The 25,180-nt window shown below is 36.5% G+C and overlaps 1 protein-coding gene across 2 annotated transcripts in view; it reads right to left on the minus strand.

The window, feature by feature from the left end:
* Positions 1-25,180, minus strand: part of KCNK2 (potassium two pore domain channel subfamily K member 2) — a 153,447-nt gene that overhangs the window by 42,561 nt on the left and 85,706 nt on the right. For both annotated transcript variants that reach the window (XM_001171677.7, XM_001171649.7), the window contains exons 4-5: positions 24,415-24,575; positions 21,583-21,769 (exon numbers count right to left, since the gene is read on the minus strand). In XM_001171677.7, the coding sequence (XP_001171677.1) occupies positions 21,583-21,769; positions 24,415-24,575 (348 nt within the window). The remainder of the gene's footprint in view (positions 1-21,582; positions 21,770-24,414; positions 24,576-25,180) is intronic.

Below are 25,180 nucleotides of genomic sequence, written 5' to 3' on the forward strand. Positions count from 1 at the left end.
ATTTTACAGGCCAAATCATCAAGGATTCATGGCCAATTACTTGGTGGGATAAGTGAGAGGAAGAGCTCTCTGGTGATCAAAGACCCACATTGTGGGTCTTTGGTGATATTGTAACTGAATAGGGGAAGAAAGAGTGACTTAAAAAAAAAAAGTAATTAAAACTGAGAACTGACAGGTTAGAAGTGCTTGAGGTAATAACCAACAAGATCTTTACATGCAAATCTAACACTTAATAGATCAGGGCAGAAGATAAGGATTTTAGGACCAACAGCATAGAGACTGGAGGTGCCTAAACAGAGCATGGATTTGCCCAATTCACAAAAATTCAACCAGTAAATTGCAAGTATATCAAAGATCAAGTATAAAATACTGAGTATAACATTATTGTAGAGAAATTAAATTTTGCTAATAAGTTGCAGGTATATATTAAAAATCAAGTATAAATTGCAAGTATATATTAAAATCAAGTATAAAATACTGAGTATAACATTATTGTAGAGAAATTTAATTTTGCTAATGTTGCAGGTATATATTAAAAATCAAGTATGAATTGCAAGTATATATTAAATCAAGTATAAAATGCTGAGTATAACATTATTGTAGAGAAATTAAATTTTAAGTTGCTCATAATGACATTTTCAAATAATAAAGGGTCAATAAAGAGCACTTTTCTGTCAGGTAAATAATTTGAATAGGCATCGTTCAGCTTTCTTTTGGGACAAAAATAATTTTAGAACACATTTTACAAAGTGAATAATATTACTTTCAAATATTATAAAATTTTTACTTTTTGCAACATTAAAAGCTTATTTCTGGGAATAATTATAAATGCATCTCGTGATGGTTAAGAGTTGGCCCATGGAGGATACGGCTCTAAAACTTCACAGAACTGACTTAAGAAATATGTGTGTAAACCTGTTACATGATAGGCTCACCAGTGAATTTCATTTTTTCAAATGTTTCCATTTCAATGAAACCAAAATGACATTTTTTCCCAAGTACTTTCTCTTTCAAAACCAGAAAAAATCTTCATCCAAATATTTGTGACTCATTTAACACATAAGTTCACCAAGATGTTGACTTTAGAAGAGTTAGTTCATGCTCAGATTACTTTTTGTAAGTCTTCTTTCTTATAAACAGGATGTCACAGTTTGAAAAGAGTAAATTAGCTTAATCACTAAAAGGTCTATATTTGGGTAAAATGTTCAACCCACAAGTTTTAGTGGAGTCTAAGCCCAGGGGAAAAAAATGTTTTTCCTTTTTAAATTGCCACTCTCAAGATGAAATACTGGCAGTCAGATGATCTAGGAAAAACGAATACTATATATAAGAAATATTGTCAAACAACTCCCAAATCCTACTCACTTGCTGATATCTAAGATTCATGAATTAATTTTCACATTAATCAATTCACTTCATCTAAGAATCTTATCCAAATTAACATATCTGTGATGTCAGGATAACTTGCTAAGAAAAAATGTTTTATTTTTAAATTAGGAATAAATTAGGAAATACATTTTTAAAAACTTCTTGACTTTTACAAGCATTAATTTCAGTCTAGCTATGTTCAGGAAACCTACCTATTTGTCTCTGGCTTACTAAGAACCGAGTGTAATTTCTATTATTGACTTCTTGTTATTGACAGGGCCACTGCCCCTGTCTCCCACACTCTGTTTTTTCTCTTTCCACAGACTTCTGAGATGCAGCCTACAAGATGCTACAGCCCACTCTCCCCTCCTAGGTCCCCCACCGACCTGGCAGAAATATTTACTCCACTGCTCTTTTTTCTTTACTACCACTAAAATCATACACATAAATCCTTTCCATTTTAAGAGCTTTCTGGCTAATCATAATAGGACAGTAAACAGATGGTAATAAAAATAACAAAAAAGTGTGGAGGTATAAAGGTTTTGGGAATCTTATAAACTTTTCCAAGTAGTTAAAATAAGTCTACTCATCCTGACATTCTTATATGACATGTGACAGCTTCTTTTAGATGGTGTAATCTCTCTCCGGATCTCTTGCCCTTATTGCTTGTGTAAGGAACTCAGTCAGAGCCTCATCCAATCTAGTAGATTAAACTACAAAAAATATAGCTCAGGAAAGTTCAGGCTGGTATTATTGCTAGGAAACCATTACCTCCACAAAGCAGGTTTCCTAAACATTTGCTGGAAACAGTCCCTCTACCCAGCATTAAGAAAGCCCTATTCTAGCTGGCTCCAAAGAATCATTGATTAGGCAACAGAACAACCCATGAGGCCATGGCAGACACCTTTTAAAAGGCTTTTTTTTTTTTTTTTTTGAGATGCAGCCTCACTCTGTCACCCAGGCAAGAGTGCAGTGGTGCATTTCGTTTCACTGCAACTTCCACCTCCCGTATTCAAGCGATTCTCCTGCCTCAGCTTCCCGAGAAGCTGGGAATACAGGCACCTGCCACCACGCCTGACGAATTTTTGTATTTTTAGTAGAGACAGGGTTTCACCACGCTGGCAAGGCTGGTCTCGAACTCCTAACCTCAAGTGATCTGCATGCCTTGGCCTCCCAAAGTACTAGGATTACAGGCATGAGCCACCATGCCTGGCCCCTAGAAGACTTAAAAAAAAGAAAAAAAAGAAAGAAAGAAAAATTGGCTCTGTAAACCCTGCCTAACCCAGTTAATATGCTAATTTCCACTGATTTACAGAATATTCAAAATCAGATTGGAAGAGTGGGATGAGAAGGAAGACTTACTGATTACCTCCATAAATGAAATCATTCCATCCTAACGCCCTGTGGGTAGGTGTTGAGTGGAGTTGCATTCTCACGCTTCACACTTCCATTGACTTAGAGCAGGGCTATTAGTAAGACCATGCGGCCATAGAACTAAGTCACATTGCCAGCTTCCTTTTGCAGCAATAAAGCTGATGATCCAGTTGCCATCACTCTCATGGTCTCTTTGGAACTCAGGAATGAAAGACCAGTTTGTATGGGCTCCTTGAAATCCCAACAGTAAGTATCCCACTTTAAAATAGAGATATCACAATCTCAGTAGAGAAAATAACATATGTCAGGCCACCCAAGAAAGGGGTAGCAGAGCTAGAGTTCAACACAGGTGTCTGAATGGTTCCAAAACACAGGCTCCTTCATTGAACCCAGTGGTCCACGTCACCTATGATGTCACCTACTGTCCTTCTTATCATTTATCCACCAACCTATTTTGCTCATACTGCCTGGGAAGTACTTAGCTAAGGCAGGAAACACTAAATTGCACAAGGCATGCCTCTTCTCCTCAAGGTTCTCACCTAGAAACCATGTGGGTCTGAGGACAAGCATCATTCCACCAAGAGCCTCCTTACCTTGCTCTGTCCTCTCTCCAGCAGTTCTCAGCCATCGGCCCTCTTCCATGCTAAAGAACTTGGGCATACAACATCCCCTCTTACTTAAATATAATTTTCTTTTTCTGTGAATTTTTTTCTGAATAACAAAATATTTAGGAAGAAAGAAAAAAGATATATCCTGGTTTTAAAGGATAACCTAGCCACTCCAGACTAAGGTTATCAGTTCCATACACCTCTTCTGATTTTCTAAAATGGCATATCTCTTATAGAATATAAACATAGATATATAACTCCATTTTAAAGAAAGTGGGGATCATTCCTTTAAATCAGCCTATAAGTATTTTAGCTTAAATATCAAACATGGATTTTAATTTTGGGGGGTTTGCTTGACTTTACTTTTATTAATTAAAGCTATCCTGTCTTAATATGAAGGAGGGAAAATCTTAATTTCTGTTTTAGTATATCTTATTGTGTTATTAAGTAATTTAACTGAATAAGGTGTTTCTCACTGCTTCAAGGACTGAGAACCCCTTTTAATGATGTTATAAATCCTATTTTCTTTTGAACAAATGGAAATATGACTTCAGTATTAAACAACACCTTACCTACTAAACTAAACTTTTCATATGCCATTGAGTCGGAAAACCAGAATGCCAAAAAAGGTGTCATTTGAACTTATATTTGGGGATTTTAAATTTTAGCATTCAAGAAGTTGTCCGTGTCCCTGTAAGTACTTGTTTTTAAATTGGGAAAACTGCCATGAGAACAGCAGTCTCATGATCATAAAGAAAGAAAAATCAACACATGATGTCACTCACTCATCCTTTATAAAGATGGAACAGTATATAGATGTACCCAATTGTTATTCTTAGAAATTGTCTTTAAATCTCAATCTAGAACAATTTGGAATATTTTTCACGGAATGTAGTACAATTTACTTCCTGCCTCACAAAGCCGTAATTATCAATCACTGAATGCTTTTCTCCTCAATTTTTTCTCCACATGTTTTTACAATACTTCTATATATCCATTCAGAACCCTAAAAGTTAAGTAACTTTTTGGTTTGTCCACAGTCCCTAAGACTCCTGAACCATTTGGGTCAAATCCCACTTATTAAATCATGCAGATGGCCATTATTTCTGTTGTGAGTTCTCTGAGAGTCACAAGTTAAATCAGGGAGTGACTAAACCCTCTACAGAATTTTCCTGTATTATAAAACAGAGCAAATAGCAGGAAGAGAAAAAGATTCCCTACTTAGTTGTTGCTCCTGGATTTCATACATTCTGTCTTACAGGAACAGGAACTAGAGCAATTATTCTCACTAAGTGCTAAGCACAGTATCTAATATACAATATGTGTCCATTAAACACCTAACCAAACAAATGACAAATGAATATAAGACATCTCCCTAGCAGTCACACAAACCCTCCTTTTCCAAACAAAGCAATTTTTCTGAGCCATTGTGATGGTGGTAATGACTGCTCTTCAACAGATCTCACTCTTTATCAGGTACTTTCCTTGTTATCTGTTAAATTCCTGGCAAATTTCTACTCAGTTATCAGCTCAACAATAGCAATTTTAATACCTGGCCTTTGACATGGTTGCAAAACTCTTAGTCAACACAAGGTGCTGTTTTCTAGAGGGTCTCTACTTGAACTAACTGCTTGGGGGTTAGGGGAGAAACATGCCATGGTTTTTTAAAGAGATTTATGTTTTCATAATAAAATTCTCTTAAATTGAGCAAGCTCTGAGCACTCCACTGAATGAGTCATAATTTCAGTTACACAGGAAAGCAAATAGTTTGTTTACTAAAAATTACATTTCCAATAATGACTTTGAAAATGTAATTCCAAGAAAACTGAATCCTTAATATGAGACATACAAATGTGTGCTTCCCAAGTAAAAAATGTGATGGCAAATGATTATAACACTGTGAAAAACTATAAAAATGTAGTAAAGGTAAATATGCCAGAAGAGGAAAAATTTTACCTGGGAAAGTCCCAAATTGTATTATACCTCTATATGAGAGAGCACAGGGTACTAAGCATGAAGCCTGACTGACCTGGTAAGCATTCAAAACTACATGTGTGATGAAGAAAATTTCATTATTTAACCAAACATACTCAATTTCACTGATCAGAATTCCATGATGATGTATTTGGATGGTTAAATAAATTCATGCTCAGATGGAATATGTGTTTTCATAATATTAACCATGAGGATTTCTTAGAACATCTGGATTTTTGCCTAGAACTTTTGGATTTTATTAGAAAACTAGGTAATGTGAGGACACTGCTTTGTGAAACTATAAATTCTTCTCTGGTTTTTTCACTCTTTCACATTACCCTTTACAAAATATTAACCTCAGGTTTATGAAAAGGAGTACTATTTTTCTTTCTTTCCTCTTTTTTTTCTTTTTTTTAAATTTTTGAGACAGGGTCTTGCTCTGTCACCCAGGCTAGAGAGCTGTGGTGCAATCATAGTTCACTGCAACCTCGAATTCCTGTAATTCTGAAAAGGAGTGTTAAGGACTTCACTGGGCAGCTTCTAAACAAGCTGTGGAAATGAATTCACTGGCTTGTATGACCCCTTTAAGGTATAGACCCTAAGGGTTTATATTAAAGGAGCTACCAGCCTTGAAAAGAAATTTTAAATTGTGTTAGGTTGGGTAATTATTTCACTTTTCTTTAATTTTGAAGAAGAATCACTAACACTTTATGTGTGTTTTTTTTTTTTAAGTCTTGGACCTTTGTAAAAGAAGACAAGTTGTAAAAAAGCAAGTGTTCATACATTACCGTATAATTAATAAGACTTCTTAGATTTTAATGAAGAAAGAGAAAGTTGATTTAGCTCTCAGGAAGGCAAGCATGACTTATCACCCGAGACTTCCAGTCAAATAAAAAATAAAATGACAAAAGTTAGGAAACAGAACGTAGGGAATCAACGCTAATTCTCACATACAATTTTGCCATTAACTTTAACTTATCTATACAAATTTGATTATATATCATTATTGATGCTTTTAAAATCCCAGCAATTTGGGCGGCCAAGGCAGAAAGTTCGCTTGAGCCCAGGAGTTCAAGACCAGCATGGGCAACAAAGGAGATCTCATCTCTACAAAAAATACAGAAAATTAGCTGGGTATGGTGGCATGTGCCTGTGGTCCCAGCAACTTCGGAGGCTGAGGCAAGAGGATTACTTGAGCCCAGAATGTTGAGGCTGCAGTGAGCCACGATCACACCACTGCACTCCAGCCTGGGCTACAGAGTGAGACTCTGTCTCACAAAATAAAAAGATAAAATAAAATTAAGTAAATAACACTTTGCAAAATAATTTCCTTTCTCTCTTCTCACCTTTTAGGAAGAATTACTCTGCACTTGCCACTCTTAGCAACAGGGGTCTGCTTACTCATATGTCAAATAAAAGTGTCTACAGATTCTGTGGCCTCCCAAGTGCTTTTTAGCCCCAGAACACTGAGCACTGAGAGAGAACAGAAAGTGCCATCGGGAAGGAGCAGACAGATACCAATCACTAAGGTAACCAGTCACTAAAACATGTTCTCTGCATAAATAAATATGAAGTTAAAATTTTCTGGGAGATCTCTTCCTGTAGAGAAAGTACTAAATGCTGAATTCCTATATTCAGTCACATACACAGAGACACCTGAGCACTGCCTATTTATCTGCACCGGTGATCTCTAAATGCTTTTGATTCATCACTCACAGTGATAAATGGCAAAGTATTGCACATTACTTATGAATTAGAAATGTATTATGCTTTACTATATCATAAGTATTACGATATATAAAAATAAAAAGTGAAGAAATAATGAGATTTAGAAATACATAGAAATAGGAGTTTTCATATTTTCTTTTTTTTCAAGATGGGGCCTCGCCCTGTTGCCCAGGATGGAGTGCAGTGGCACCTTCATAGCCCACCGCAGCAAGAGCTCCTCCCACCTCAGCCTCCCAAATAGCTAGGACTACAGGTGCATGCCACCATGTACAGCTAATTTTTAAAAATTTTTGTAGAGACAAGAGTCTCACTATGTTGCCCAGGCTGGTCTTGAACTTCTGGCCACAAGTGATCTTCCTGCCTTAGCCTCTCAAGTGCTGCCATTTTGCCACCATACCCAGCCTAATCGTCATGTTCTCTTATCATAGAAAATCTACTTTTCTTGCTCATTCCCTGGGGACAAGCACTATTTCAGAGTTCTGGTCTAAACCACCCCATCATCACTTGTTCTTAAGATGCTTCTAATAATTATACTGATGTTAAGAAATACAGATCTATTACAATCTGTATCCTAAACATTTATAAATCACTTTCCAAAATATACTTCTTTTCCTTTAATAACACCACAGTTTGAAGAATACATTCTTTAAGTTGCCTTCAGAAAAGTTCAATATAACAATGTAGCTGAACCCTGATCCTCCTCAGAGCAGATTTTGCAGGTTTTGCAGATTGACATCAAATATTAAGTGTGCATTATGGAAGGGACGTCTTTGTTTCCTTATGAGATTCATAGCCCAATAGAAAGATGAGGAGGTTCAAGTTAGAGCAATTCCTCTTGCTTTTCCCTGGCAAAATAGCAAAATTAAGCGAGAACACTGTCTTTAAGACATCTAATAGCAAGAGGGAAAGTTCTAAACAGTAAATAATTGATATTTCCCAGATGGGAAAATCACTCAATAGCTAATTTTACAGTCATAAGGTACCCAGAAGCAAAGTCTAATTTTGTGTACTCTATTGGACTATATGAGGCAATTCTTTTCCAAGATCCTTTAAAAAAATTCACAATTTCTGTTTTTCCAAAGACTCTTGCAAAGGGCACACAGCTGCCCCCCAATCCACATTCTCATTCCAAAAACACTCCCTGGACACAAGGACCTGGAATGTAAAGATCACAGTACTAGAAACAGGGTATCATAGCTTCACAAAGACCAACACAGCCACAAAAATATATAAGTTAAGGAGATAGCGATGAATCAGCAAAAATAGTGTCAATTTATCTTACTCAGCATCTGTATTATTAATCACATCAAATTCTTATGCTAATTATAATTAACATATATTTCTACAAGTTTGTATTATTTCCTCTGTCAAATAAAAATAAAATTAACAGATTTGAAGATGGGTAACAATATAATAAAAGCTGGTAAAAATAAAGTTGTTTATTTGATTATTCTTATTAGCACACAGCTATCATTCTCCTATTCTCCTATGATACTATGCCATGACTCTGAATTTTTCATCTTCTACAAAATGATAAAGAAAAATATTTTTTTCCTAAGCCGGTTTATACAATGGTCACAAATATAATATTGTTTAGGACTCCCCCCACATTCATTTTTATTTATACTTTTTGTATTTTTTTTGGTCTCAGATCATGAGGGCCACATACTGAATTGACACTGTTAGTTGTTTAAAATAACACTGATATGGTTTGGGCTGTGTTCCCACCCAAATCTCATCTTGAATTGTAGTTCCCATAATCCCCACCTGTCATGAAAGGGACCCTATGGGAGGTAATTGAATCATAGGAGTGGTTTCCCCCATGCTATTCTCATGATAGTGAGTAAGTTCTCATGAAATCTGGTGGTTTTATAAGGGGCTTCCCCCTTCACTTGGTTCTCATTCTTCTTCTCGCTGTCACTATGTGAAGAAGGACATGTTCGCTTCCCCTTTTGCTATGATTGTAAGTTTCCTGAGGCCTCCCCAACCATGTTGAACTATGAGTCTATTAAACCTCTTTTATAAATTACCCAGTCTCAGGTATGTCTTTATTAGCAGCGTGAGAATGGACTAATACAAACACATACAATACGACATCAGGCCTGAAAATATAAAACGTGTCACATAATACCTATATATTCCACAGTTGCTATAAGGCCTTGTTAGTTATATTTAAAAAGTGATAAGACAGCCTAAGATTAATGCATCACAAGTATATTTTTGTTATCATCACTATATCTCACTTTCTCCTGTAATAACAAACTTTCCATTTCTACTTAAGCCAGTTATACACTTTGAATAAGAGGTAGAAAAATGAGTGTTTCAGGACACAAGCTTATCTTATACGGAGTTAGAAATGTCTCAAATTCTCCTTCCCACATTCCACTAATTATGAAACTAAAAGATCTTCAGCAGAGTGATGCACCCTCCTTTCCCAGGGTCCTCATCCAGAGAGGATATACACTGGTACATCTAGACTGTAGATGTCCTCTGTACATCTACAGTGTACAGAGAGGTGTACACTGTATTTTTGACCAAAAGCAAAGCTTTGTTCATAAAAGTGTCCCCATCTTCATGGATATTAGTGGCTTTGTCTGGTTGAACCTTAATTAACAAATCAATAGAAACAGATAAATATTAGCCCTCTCTGAGATCTTACAGAACTTCAGAAAGTATTTTCTGTTCTAAAAATATTTAAGTAAGAAATTTGCGTCAAGGAAGAACAGTAAACAGCCAAAAAGTATAAAACTCTCTTAAAACTAAATTACACTAATGAGGTTATTCTGAGAATTTTAATAACACATTCCTACTCTAATTTTTACCATGTTTTTAATACTTCAAACTGAAGTTTTAAGAGAATGGTTTAGATTTATGGTAGCTGGTAAAAATGATCCATAATAGATTAGCACACTTACTTTTACCATTATTGTATTTTACTTAAAATTGGAGTTAGAACAATAATAATAGTGGGAAATATAATTGCGAAAAAGAGAACTGAACTAATAGGCACATAGGACCTTACAGATACAACAATAAAGCAAATGGCAGTTGAAATAACACATACATTATAGAAGAGGAAAAGTTTTTAAAATTTGAGTAGAAAAACGTAGACACTTTAGGTCTACATGACCTATTTTAGGTTAAGTTAAAAAATGCTGTCCTAAGATTGAAAATTAAGTGGGTAAATATCTTAGAGAAAAAAATATTTTACATAGCCAAGAACTTCTTCTGAAGTTTGCAGCTGTTTTTACAACTACGGCAGAAAAGAGCCTAAGTAGAAAGGGCAAAGATAAGTTAAACCTGAATTCTTGTGCCACTAAAAATAATAATAATAGATTCATTTTTTTCCCCAAGATGGAAAAAATGATTAATGGCTTTTAGTGTGCTTCAGTCACTTGAAAATAGCAAGATAGTGCATAAAGATCAACCCCGTAAGCTTTAATTCAAGAAGGAAAATGAGAATTCACTGGAATCATGTAGGAAACCCCAGAACCCGAGGAGGAGAACATGGGCAAACAGCCCCCATGACAGCATCTGGCTGATAAAAGTGAGTGAACCCTCAGGATGTGAGAGAGGCAGATAGCCTCCCTCTGTGACTCACCTTCCACTGGGATCCAAGCAACCCAGGCCAAGGGAGAAAGCTTGTTTCTCCCAAGCCCTGGAACTAACTTGGGGAGAGCTTGGAAATGCAGTGAGGGAGAGACACTGGGAAAAGCTGCAGCCATTTTCCCAGACCTGGGACAGAGAGCAGGAGGCCATTTTTAATCTGGATAAACATAAAGTCAACAATTATGTGGTGACCCAGTAGTGTGCCCGCACAGGATTTTAGTTGCGGGCCAGAGACTGGAGTGCTTGCTCTCGAGTGGGGTAGGAGCTTCCACAGCCAAAACTGTGGAAAGTGCCTCAGCAGTAGGTGCTGGAATTGTGCTCTCCTCCATCACAGGCCTGGGTAGGGTGGGGAATGCTGCTGCTGCTGCAGTTTCTCTTGGGCAAGGAGACTTGCAGGCAGGGGCAGAGTGGTGACCTGGTACCAATCTGTATGTGTCGTTACTGAGTGCCCAGGATGCTCCCCTGAGATTGTAGTGCAGTGGGCCCTTTCCACTGAAACCCCAGGGAGAACTCCAGGCGTTCAGAACACCCACTTGCCTGGCTCAGCAGCCTAAGCTTCCCAACGCTTCCTGGACATAGATTGTTGTGCAGTAAACCCCTCTCCACTCCAACCCTAGGCAGAGCTCCAGGCATTTGGAGCACCTCCTCAACTGGATCAGCAGCCTGAATAGCTCTGCCCTTCCTGCGCATATATCATGGTGCAGTGGGGCCCTCTCTGCTCCATACCCAGGCAGATCTCCAGGCATTCAGAGCATCTGTTTGCCTGGTTCAGCAGCCTGAGTCATCCCACCCCTCCTTTGAAGAGATCTTGGTGCAGGGGGGCACTCTCTGCTGCATGCCCAGGTAGATCTCCAGGCATCTGGAGCAACTACTCTCTTGGATTAAGAGTTTAGATCTCCCCGATCCCTGTATAGAGAACATGGGGTCAAGGAGTTCCCCAGCTCCATGCTTAGGCACACTTCTGGACACTCAGTGGCCATGCACTGGATTTTCCCTCAGTGCTAGTGCCTGTACCTGCCATCAGGGGACCTGTATGCAAACCTGCCAAGCCCAGCCCTGCCTATCGTGGCCTCCCCTGGCCTGAGCAGAGAGCTCAAAACACTGAGCAATCCAAAAATCAGCCCATTGCCTTATGCAACAGAAAGATATTCCCGTTAAAAAAGGATTAAGCACATACCCAGCCTCACTGGCCACAGCTGGCTCTTACCCATAAGTGCCATCTACTGGCTTATAAGTTGACAGCATAGCTCAAGATAAAACCTGCTGAGAGAAGTACATAGGGCTATAGCAGCAAAGTCAAAATACCCTGCCCAGCATTCTCTACAGTCACACCCCATGTAAAAAGCAGGGGAGAGGAGGAAAGAAAAGAAGAACATAGCAACATTATAGGGAAAGAAAGAAAAATAAAAATATGCTATTCATATAAAAATAATTACAATAATTAGAAGTGGCAGTGTCTCCAGATGAGAAAGAACCAGGGCAAGAATTCTGGCACCATGAAAAAATCTGATTGTAGTGACACCACCTAAGGATCACAATAGCTACCCAGCAATGGCCCCAAACCAAAATGGAAACTCAGAAATGACAGATAAAGAATTCAAAGCATGGATTGCAAGGAAGCTTAACAAAAGCCAGTACACAGTTGAAAATCAACACAAAGAAATTTCTAAAACAATCTAGGAAGTGTAAGAGATAAACATCTTAAAATAAATCAATCAGAGCTTCTGAAATTGAAAAACTTACTTAAGGAATTTCAAACTAAAACTGAAAGCTCTATCAACAGACTGGACCAAAGAGAAGAAAGAATTTCAGAGTTTGAACTCTAATCTTTTGAACTAACACAGTCAGACAAAAATAAAGAAAAAAGAATTGTAAGAAGTAAAGAAAGTCCTTCAGAAATACAGGATTATGTAAAGTGGCAAAATCTAAAAAAATTATTGGCATTCCTGAGAGAGACAGAGATAAAGAAAACAACCTGGAAAACATATTTGAAGGAATAATTCAATAATATTTCCCTAATCTTGCTAGAGAGGTGACATTCGGATACAAGAAATCCAGAGAACACCTGTGAGAACTATACAAAACAAACATCACCAAGGCATACAGTCACCAGACTGCCTGAGGTCGATGCTAAAGAAAAGATCTTAAAGGGAGCTACAGACAAAGGTCAAATCATATATAAGGGGAACACCATCAGACTAATAGTGGATTTCTCAGCACAAACCTGACAAGCCAGGAGAGACTGAGGTTTTTTTTCAGTATTTTTAAAGAAAAGAAATTTCAACCAGTAATTTTATATTCCACCAACCTAAGCTTCAGAAGTAAAGAAGAAATAAAATATTTTTTCCAGACAAGCAAGCATTAAGGGAATTTGTTACCACTACATTAACTTTACAGGAGATACTTAAGGGAGTTCTAAACATGGAAAAAAGAAATGATACCTGCTACCACAAAAACACACTTAAGTAAATAGCCCACAGAGCTTATAAAGCAAGCACAAAGTAGAAACTACAAAGCAACCAATTAACAACTACATAATCGGATCAAAACCTAACATATCAATATTAACCTTGAATGTAAATGGTCTAAATGCCCTCACTTAAAAGGCACAGAGTGACAAGTTGGAAACACAATCCAAGACCTATCCATCTGCTGACTTCAAGAGACCCATCTCACAGATAAAGACATCCTTAGGCTCAAAGCAAAGGGTTGAAGAAAGATCTATCACACAAACAGAACATGAAAAAGAGTAGAGGTCACTGATTTATATCAGATAAAACAGACTTTAAGCCAACAACAGTAAAAAAGGACAAAGTAAGGTATTACATAAGGATAAGAGGTTCGATTCAACAAGAAGACTTAACTATCCTAAATATTTATGCACCCAATATTAGACCACCCAGATTCATAAAACAGGCTCTTCCAGATCTATGAAAAGACTCAGCTAGCCATATAATAAGAGTGAGGGACCTCAACACTGCACTGACAGTGCAGAAAACTAAGAAGTTCTGGGCTTAAATTCAACACTTGACCAAATGGACTTAACAGACATCTACAGAATACTCCATCCATCAACCACAGAATATACATTTTTCTCATCTGCACATGGAACATATTTGAAGATCAACCACATGCTCAGCCATAAAGCAAATCTCAATAAATTTAAAAAAATTAAAAGCATACCAACCATACTCTCAGACTACAGTGGAATAACAATAGAAGTCAATACCAAGAAGATCTCTCAAAACCACACAATTATACAGAAATTAAACAACTTGCTCCTGAATGAATGTTGAGTAAACAAGAAAATTAAACTAGAAATTAAGAAAATTGTTTGAGATAAATGAAAACAGAAACACAATATACAATATACAGCAAAAGCAGTGTTAAGAGAGAAGTTTATATTGCCAAATGCCTACCTCAAAAATTTAGAAAAATCTCAAATTAAAGATCTAACATCACACCTAAAGGAACTAGAAAAACAAGAAGAAACTAACTCCAAAGCTAGTAGAAGTGACTAAAGTTAGAACAGAAAAAAAATAAAAGAATAAAATCAGAGCAAAACTAAATGAAATTGAGACTCAAAAATCCATGCAAATAATAAAACCAAAGGTTGGTTCTTTGAAAGGATAAGCAAGATCAATAGACAGTTAGCTAGATTGACAAAGAAAAAAATGAGAGAAGATCCAAATAAGCACTAGCAGAAGTGACTAAATTTAGAACAGAAAAAAAATAAAAGAAAAAAATCAGAGCAAAACTAAATGAAATTGAGACTCAAAAATCCATGCAAATAATAAAACCAAAGGTTGGTTCTTTGAAAGGATAAGCAAGATCAATAGACAGTTAGCTAGATTAACAAAGAAAAAAATGAGAGAAGATCCAAATAAGCACAATCAGAAATGACAAAGGTAACATTACAACTGGTCCCACAAAAGTCCAAAAGATTCTCAGAGACTATCATGAACATTTCTATGCACACAAATTAAAAAATAGAGAGGAAATAAATAAATTCCCATAAACACACAATCTCCCAAGACTGAATCAGAAAGAAATTAAGACCCTGAACAGACTAATATTGACTTCCAAAATGGAATCAGTAATTAAAAAAAAATCTACCAACCAAAGGAATCCCTGGACTAGGTTAATTCAGATTCAGATTCTACCAGATGTACAAAGAAGAGCTGGTACAAATCCTACTAAAACTCTTTCCAAAAAGTTGAAGAGGAGGGACTCCTCCCTAACTCATTCTATGAAGCAAGCATCACTTTGATAACAAAATATGGCAAAAGACACAATAACAAGAAAAACTATAGGCCATTATCCTTGATGAATGTAGATGCAAAAATCTTCAACAAACTGAGTCCAACAGCACATCAAAAAGTTAGTTCAACAAGATCAGGTAGACTTCATTCCTAGAATGCAAGGTTGGTTCACCATATACAAATCAATAAATGTGATTCCCACATAAATGGAATTAAAAACAAGAAACACATGATCATCTCAATAGATGTGGAAAAAGCTTTTAATAAAATATAACATCCCTTCCTGATAAAAATCCCCAAGAAATTAGGCATTGATGAAACATATGTCAAAATAATAAGAGCCATCTATGGCAAACCCACAGTCAACAGCATACTGCATGGGCAAAAACTGGAAGCATTCCCCTTGAAAACAGAGAGAAGGTAAGGATGCCTACTCTCACCATTCCTATTCAACATACTACTGGGAGTCCATGCCAGAGCAATCAGGCAAAAGAAAAAAATAAAAGCATCCAAATAGGAAAAGAAGAAGTCAAACTATCTTTCTTCACTAACAATATGACTCTATACTTAGAAAACCTTAAAAATTCTGCCTAAAGGCTCCTGTAATAAACAACTTCAGTAACATTTGAAGATACAAAATCAATGTACAAAAATCTGTAGCATTTTATATAACAATAACATTCAATATCAGAGCCAAATTAAGGACACAATCACATTTATAATAGCCACAAAAAAAAAAAACAGGAATACATCTAACCAAGGAAGTGAAAGATCTCTACAAGAACTACACAACACTGTTTAAAGAAATCATAGGTAACACAAAAAATAGAGAAATATTCCATATTCATGGATTGAAAGAATCAATATTTTTAAAAGGACCATACTGTCCAAAGCAATCTATAGACTCAACGCTATTTCTATTAAGCTACCAATATCGTTTTTCGCAAAGCTAGAAAAAGCTCTTCCAAAATTCATATAGAACCAAAAAGGAGCCTGAACAGTCAAAGTAATCCTAAAAAAAAAAAAGCTGGAGACATCACATTACTCGACTTCAAACAACACTACAAGGGTACAGTAACCAAAACAGCATGGTACTGCTACAAAAAATATATACACATATATATATAGGCCCGTGAAGCAGAATAGAGAACCCAGAAATAAAACCACACACCTACAGTCATGTGATGTTTGACAAAGTCAATAAAAATTAGTAGTGAGGAAAGGATTCCCTATTCAATAAATGGTGCTGGGATAGCTAGCTAGCATATAAAGAAGGATGAAACTAGGCCCCTAATTTTCACCATATACAAAAATTAACTCAAGATGGATTAAATATTTAAATGTAAGACCTCAAACTATAAGAATCCTAGAAGAAAATTTAGGAAACACTAATCTGGACATCAGCCTTGGGAAAGAATTTGTGACTATGTCCTCAAAAGCAATTTCAACTAGGACAAATAGGACCTAATTAAACTAAAGTGCTTCTGCACAGCAAAAGAAACTATCAACAGAGTAAAGAGACAACCTATAGAATTGGATAAAATAATTATAACCTATGCATCTGACAAAGGTCTAACATCCAGAATCTTAAAGGAATTTAAACAAATCAACAAGCAAAAAACAACACAATTAAAAAGTGGGCAAAGCACTAAAAAGTGGGCAAAAGACATGAATAGACCCTTCTCAAAAGAAGACATTCATGTGGCCAAGAAACATATGAAAAAAAACTCAACATCAATGATCATTAGAGAAATGCAAACCAAAACCACAATGAGCTACCATTCCGTGCCAGTTAGAATGACTATTATTAAAAATTTAAGAAACAACAGATGCTGCCAAGGCTGTGGAGAAATAAAAACGCTTTTACACTGTTGGTGGAAATGTAAATTAGTTCAACCACTATAGAATACAATGTGATTATTCCTCAAAGACCTAGAACCAAAAATACCACTGGGCCCAGCAATCCCATTACTGGGTGTCTACCCAAAGGAATATAAATCATTCTATTATAAAGACACATGCACACATATGTTCATTGCAGCACTATTCACAATAGCAAAGACATGAAATCAACCCAAATGCCCATCAGTGATAGACTGGATAAAGAAAACCTGGTACATATATACCATGGAATACTATGAAGCCATAAAAAGGAATGGGATGATGTCCTTTACAGGGACATGGTTGGAGCTGGAAGCCATTATCCTCAGCAAACTAACACAAGAACAGAAAACCAAACACCACATATTCTCACTTACAAGTATGAGCTGATCGATGAGAACACATGGACACATTGGGAGAACAACACACACTGGGGTCTGTCAGCGGTGCAGGGGTGGGAAAGCAACAGGAAGAATAGCTAATAGATTCTGGGCTTAATATGTAGGTGATGGGTTGATCTGTGCAGCAAATCACCGTGGCACACGTTTACCTATGTAACAAACATTCATATCCTGCACATGTACCCCTGAACTTAAAATAAAAGTTAAAGAAAAAAAAGTGGGCAAAGGGCATGAACAGACACTTATCAAAAGAAGACACACAAGTTGCTAACAAACATATAAAAAAATGCCCCACATCACTAATCATCAGAGAATTGCAAATCAAAACCACAATGAGATATCATCTCATAGCAGTCAGAAAGGCTATTATTAAAAAGTCAAAAAATAATAATGCTGGTAAGGCTCTGGAGAAAAGAGAATGCTTACACACTGACGGTGGGAATGAAAATTAGTTCAGCCTCTGTGGAAATCAGTTTGGAGATTTCTCAAAGAACTAAAACAGAACTACCATTTAGCACAGCAATCCCATTACTGGCTATATATGCAAAGGAAAAGAAATCTTTCTAACAAAAAGTCACATACACACATGTGTTTATCAGAGCCCTATTCACAATAGCCAAGGCATGGAATCAATCCAAGTGTCCATCAGTGGTGGATTAGGTAAAGAAAATGTGGTATATACACACCACGGAATACTTTGCAGTCATAAAGGAGAATAAAACCATGTCCTTTACAGCAACATGGATGCAGCTGGAGACCATTATCCTAACTGAATTAATGCAAGAACAGAAAACCAAATACCCTATGTTCTCACTTATAAGTGGGAGCTAAACAATGGGTACTCATGGACATAAAGATGGCAACAACAGACATTGGGGACCACTAGAGTGGGAAGGGAGGGAAGGGGGCAAGGGCTGAAAAACTAACTATTGGGTACTAAGCTTGGTACCTGGGTGATGGGATCAATCTTACCCCAAACCTCAACATCGCACAATATACCCAGGTAACAAACCTGCACACGTACCACCATATCTAAAATAAAAGTTGAAATTATTTAAGAAAAAAATCAAAATATGTGCCTAACAAAACAAAAAAAAATCAGAGGCAGATATTTGGTATCAAAAATTAGAGAGGAAATGTAAAATTCTGAACAACCAGTGATTATATTCCCTTCATTAAATAAAAATAAATATTTAACTCCACCTTTCTGTATACCTCCAGTGTCACAGAGTCACTATTTGTCTTTGCCACTGTTATGGGTTGAATTGTGTCCTCCAAGATATGTTGAAGTCCTAATCTCCAGTACCTCAGTAGGTAACCTGATTATCTCAATAGATGCAGAAAAGGCCTTTGACGAAATTAAACAGCCCTTCATGCTAAAAACTCTCAATAAATTAGGCATTGATGGGACGTATCTCAAAATAATAACAGCTATTTATGACAAACCCGCAGCCAATATCATACTGAATGGGCAAAAACTGGAAGCATTTCCTTTGAAAACTGGCACAAGACAAGGATGCCCTCTCTCAGCACTCCTATTCAACATAGTGTTGGAAGTTCTAGCCAGGGCAATCAGGCAGGAAAAAGAAATAAAGGGTATTCAATTAGGAAAAGAGGAAGTCAAATTGTCCCTGTTTGCAGATGACATGATTGTATATCTAGAAAACCCCATCGTCTCGGCCCAAAATCTCCTTAAGCTGATAAGCACCTTCAGCAAAGTCTCAGGATACAAAATCAATGTGCAAAAATCACAAGCATTCTTATACACCAATAACAGACAAACATCCAAATCATGAGTGAACTCCCATTCACAATTGCTTCAAAGAGAATAAAATATCCAGGAATCCAACTTACAAGGGATGTGAAGGACCTCTTCAAGGAGAACTACAAACCACTGCTCAACAAAATAAAAGAGGATGCAAACAAATGGAAGAACATTCCATGCTCATGGATAGGAAGAATCAATGACATGAAAATGGCCATACTGCCCAAGGTAATTTATAGATTCAATGCCATCCCCATCAAGCTACCAATGACTTTCTTCACAGAATTGGAAAAAACTACTTTAAAGTTTATATGGAACCAAAAAAGAGCCCGCATTGCCAAGTCAATCCTAAGCCAAAAGAACAAAGCTGGAGGCATCACACTACTTGACTTCAAACTATACTACAAGGCTACAGTAACCAAAACAGCATGGTACTGGTACCAAAACAGAGATATAGACCAATGAAACAGAACAGAGCCCTCAGAAATAATACCACACATCTACAACTATCTGATCTTTTACAGACCTGACAAAAACAAGAAATGGGGAAAGGATTCCCTATTTAATAAATGGTGCTGGGAAAACTGGCTAGCCATATGTAGAAAGCTGAAACTGGATCCCTTCCTTACACCTTATACAAAAATTAATTCAACATGGATTAAAGACTTAAATGTTAGACCTAAAACTGTAAAAACCCTAGAAGAAAACCTAGGCAATACCATTCAGGACATAGGCATGGGCAAGGACTTGATGTCTAAAACACCAAAAGCAATGGCAACAAAAGCCAAAATTGACAAATGGGATCTAATTAAACTCAAGAGCTTCTGCACAGCAAAAGAAACTACCATCAGAGTGAACAGGCAACCTACAGAATGGGAGAACATTTTTGCAATCTACTCATCTGACAAAGGGCTAATATCCAGAATCTACAATGAACTCAAACAAATTTACAAGAGAAAAACAAACAACCCCATCAAGAAGTGGGCGAAGGATATGAAAAGACACTTCTCAAAAGAAGACATTTATGCAGCCAAAAGACACATGAAAAAATGCTCATCATCACTGGCCATCAGAGAAATGCAAATCAAAACCACAATGAGATACCATCTCACACCAGTTAGAATGGCGATCATTAAAAAGTCAGGAAACAACAGGTGCTGGAGAGGATATGGAGAAATAAGAACACTTTTACACTGTTGTTGGGACTGTAAACTAGTTCAACCATTGTGGAAGTCAGTGTGGCGATTCCTCAGGGATCTAGAACTAGACATACCGTTTGACCCAGCCATCCCATTACTGGGTATATACCCAAAGGATTATAAATTATGCTGCTATAAAGACACATGCACACGTATATTTCTTGCAGCACTATTCACAATAGCAAAGACCTGGAACCAACCCAAATGTCCAACAATGATAGAATGGATGAAGAAAATGTGGCACATATATACCATGGAATACTATGCAGCCATAAAAGAGGATGAGTTCATGTCCTTTGTAGGGACATGGATGAAGCTGGAAAGCATCATTCTCAGCAAACTATCACAAGGACAAAAAACCAAACAGTGCCTGTTCTCACTCATAGGTAGAAATTGAACGATGAGAAAACCTGGACACAGGAAGGGGAACATCACACACCAGGGCCTGTTGTGGGGTGGAGGGAGCGGGGAGGGATAGCATTAGGAGATATACCTAATGTAAATGACGAGTTAATGGGTGCAGCACACCAACATGGCACATGTGTAACAAACCTGCACATTGTGCACATGTACCCTAGAACTTAAAGTATAATAAAAATATATATATTTTAAAAAATAATAGTAATAAGATTCTTAGGCCGGGCGTAGTGGCTTGTGCCTGTAATCCCAGCACTTTCAGAGGCTGAGGCACCTAAGTTCAGGAGTTCAAGACCAGCCTGATCAACATGGTGAAACCCCATCTCTCCTAAAAATACATCAATTAGCTGGGCCTGGTGGCACACGCCTGTAATCCCAGCTACTCAGGAGGCTGAGACAGGAGAATCACTCGAACCCAGGAGGCAGAGGTTGCAGTGAGCCAAGATCGTGCCAGTGCACTCCAGCCTGGGTGACAGAGCAAGACTCTATCTCAAAAATAAATAAATAAATAAATAAATAAATAAATAAATAAATAATAGAAGGCTCCTGTAAATGTAATTAGTTAAGATGTGGTTATGTTACACTTGCGTAGGATGGGCCTATAATATAATTTGACTGGCATGCTTATAAGCAGAAGGGAATTTGGCTGCAGAGACAGGCACAAGAAGAAAAACATGTGTTGAAGGAGGTAGAGATGGGAGTGATACAGCTGCAAGCCAAGAATCGCCAAGGACTGATGACCTCTACCAGAAATTAGGAAGAGGCTAAGAAAAATTCTACTGAGTCTGAGAGGGATCATGGCCCTGCTGGTACCTTGATTTCCAACTTCCGTGAGACAATGAATTTGCTTTGTTTAAAGCCACCCACTTTATGGTACTTGGGTATGTCAGCCCTAGAAAACTCATACAGCCCTTGTGTTTCGTTATAAACCTAATTGAAAAATCTATCTAATAAACCCCTGTTAGAAGAGTAACATGGGTGCCAGGAAAAGCTTACCTGCAACGTAGTCACCAAATCCAATAGTTGTTAGAGTGATAACCACAAAATAAATGGCGTCCAGGGCACTCCAGCCTTCTATGTGTTTGAATATGATCGCAGGCAGAGCCACAAAGAGTACACAGCCAAATAGTATAAATATGATTGTTGAGATGATGCGAATCTTGGTCTGACTAACATTCCACTTCTAGGGATGAGACAGAAAGGTGTGTGTATATATATATATATATATGTATATAAATGGGGAGAGAGAGAGAGAGAGACAAAGAGAGAGAGAGAGAAATTACTTGTATACCCACAAAGTTAACCTATACACTATTATGAGCAAATTAGCAAGTAAGCATGTTATTTTATTTTCTTTTACACTTAGTTTTTAATTGTCTTTACTTATGAAAATTAGGTATCATCAATAAATCAATCAATGCTAATAATGATGCTACTTTATCCTCACATAGCTTTACAACAGGTGAAATTCTTTTGAAAGGGTAAATTACATTTGCCCTGAGAATGCAATTTTAGATTTGCATCATTATTTGTTTACCTAGAGTACTTCTGAAATATTTCTATTCCATAATCATACATACAACTGATTTCAGGCCAAATACAATCCAGAACCATACGAAAATGGAGACACTGAAACAAGAATTAAGTATTTACAATTGTTCATTGATAAACATTAATTTCATAAAGTTTTTTTCTGTCACTTCCATCACTTTTTCTTATCATCAATTTAATTGATTACAGCATAATACTAACAGCTTAACCTTCACAGTTTGATTCCAACATGAACCAGGTGAATTCTCTGTTCTATGGTACTAAATTGTATAACTAACAAAGCTATAAGATCAGCAGGTAAGGATAAGTCTTCAATACCCCTAGGCCATAGCTGTCATCAGAATACCCATTTTTTAAAACTCCTCCAGTAAAAAAATCTCTATAGTGTAATGCATTAAATGAAGTTGGTATATATACAACAGTTTATATCCAGATTTCTATTCGAGGCTAGTTACCATATATTTTAAATCTGACTGGATCTGTCCTATTTACTATAAAAAATATAGGTCACAAACTACACCATATGAAAATCACTGAATGTTAGAGCTTGAGAATTTTTAAAGACCTATGAAATCACAGAATGGAAAGGGTACATAGACATTCCTCTAGTCAACCATCCTCATCTTACCTGTGAGAGTTAAATGAGTTCATGTTTACAAAGATTATACAATAGTGCTTGGTACCAAACACTGAACCATGATTACTGGAATGTCATCACCATAAGGGCATGGAACTTTTTTTATGCACTGGTATATATGCAACATAAAAAATATTACCCAGCATCTAGGAGGCACTAAAAAATTTGTTGAATGAATGAACGAAGAATTCAACATTACCATGTTTATGCCGCCAATCTGCCCTCTTGATTAATATAAACAGATAATTCTTTTAAATAAAAGTATAATACAAAAAAAGAATAAAACTCCAATTTTGGAATAACTGTGTTATTCTATTTCAACACAATGTTGAACAAAATGCTTGAGATCTAACTTTGATCTTAAATCTGAAACATGACTAGTGCTAAAACTGGAACTGTAATCCAAATTGAGAAAACAATACTCGATATTTTATTTCATCAGTAGAGTTAAATGTAAATATTTTGTTGAACTTTGTGTGAAAGTATAAAACACTGCTAAACAATGAACAAAATTTATTTGCAACAGTGGTGCTAGAAGTAACAAATCCTTTATAATCCCACCCTCTAACAGGAACAGTTACTTTTTCCATAATTTTCTTCCAAGAACTCAAGCTTATCATCATAGTATTCTTATTTTTCACTTAAAATTCTAACAAAAGCATTTTCATTTTTTGTTGACTATAATACAACTTGAAGATCTCCATGTATTCTACACCTTTGGTTCTACTAAATTACATTGTGTAGATACATTCCTATCAATGGCATTACTGAATTAAGTTATATGATCACCTTTATTATGTTTGTTATTTAGACTACATCTTTCCCAAAGGGGCTTTATAAGGGTATCAAAACAAATTTTAAAATAATAAAGTACAGTCAGTCATTTACTACTTATGTTAAAGTTAAATTTATAATGCCACCTACCCTCAGAGTGATGCCTCCATAGTACCATTATTCAAGTTATAAAAATAAGAAAATGCAGGTTTGATGGGATAATAACTAGTTTAAGAGAATATAGCTGGGAGACACTACATATGAAATTTAAATCTGGCTGGGCACGGTGGCTCAAGCCTGTAATCCCAGCACTTTGGGAGCCCAAGATGGGCAGATCATTTGAGGTCGGGAGTTCAAGATCACCGTGGCCAACATGGTGAAACCCCATCTCTACTAAAAAATACAAAATTAGCCAGGCATGGTGGCTGGTGCCTATAATTCAAGCTACTCAGGAGGCTGAGGCACGAGAATTGCTTGAACCTGGGAGGTGGAGGTTGCAGTGAGCCAAGATTGCACCCATTGTACCATTGCACTGCAGCCTGGGCAACAGAGCAAGACTCTGTCTCAAAAAAAAAAAAGAAAGAAAGAAAAAGAAAAAAGTAAAAGAAATTTGAATCTAAGACTTTTGAATTCCTACTTTTTTCTGTTTATACTTTTGAGTTGTTCTCATGCATTAATTTATTCATTCAGATTAAGTATAAAAATAATTTAAAAAACAGTGAGTTACATGCCAGTAGAGATGCATATAAATTGTTATGGAAGCCCTAATAATTGAATGTCTAATTGTATCTGAGGTGACAGAAAAGATATAATTTTTAAAAAAATCAAACAATAAATATACGTAGTTAAATATCTATCATACTCACAATAAACGTATCTTCCACTTTGGCAATTCCTTTTCCAAATATGGTGCCTAGCTGATCTCCAACTCCAGCCAAGAGAAAACCAAAGAGGGGAATTCCCAGTAAGGCATAGATGATACAGAATATTTTGCCGCCTTCTGTGCGTGGTGAGATGTTTCCAAATCCTTTAAAAAAATTACATTGTATATAAATGAATAATAGTTGTTTAAAACATATGAACTCAAGATTGATTCAGAAACTCCAAAAAATTGCAAGATATCAATAATTGATTTTGACTAGTTAAGAATACGTTTGTATTACATACTATTGTAATATGTTCTAATATGATATTCTTATAAGCAAATATTTCAAAAATATACAAAGTATAGTTAATATTCCAATTAAACTGTGAGATGATGAAAACTGAGGTGACGACACATGCAATAATGTTTTCATTATCATTATTATTTTTTCAAAATCATATTTTCATTAAACATTTCTTTTTTCTTTTTTTGCTTTAAGTTCTGGGATACAATTGCAGAATGTGTAGGTTTGTTACCTAGGTATACATGTGCCATGATGGTTTGCTGCACCTCTCAACCCATCATCTAGGTTTTAAGCCCTGCATACATTAGCTATTTGTCCTAATGCTCTCCCTCCCCTTCCCACCACCCCTTACTGGTCCCGGTGTGTGTTGTTCCCCTCCCTGTGTCCATGTGTTCTCACTGTTCAACTCCCACTTATGAGCGAGAACATGTGGTGTTTGGTTTTCTGTTCCTGTGTTAGTTTG

Source organism: Pan troglodytes, chromosome 1, assembly GCF_028858775.2.
Source record: "Pan troglodytes isolate AG18354 chromosome 1, NHGRI_mPanTro3-v2.0_pri, whole genome shotgun sequence".
Taxonomy (NCBI): Eukaryota; Metazoa; Chordata; class Mammalia; order Primates; family Hominidae; genus Pan; species Pan troglodytes.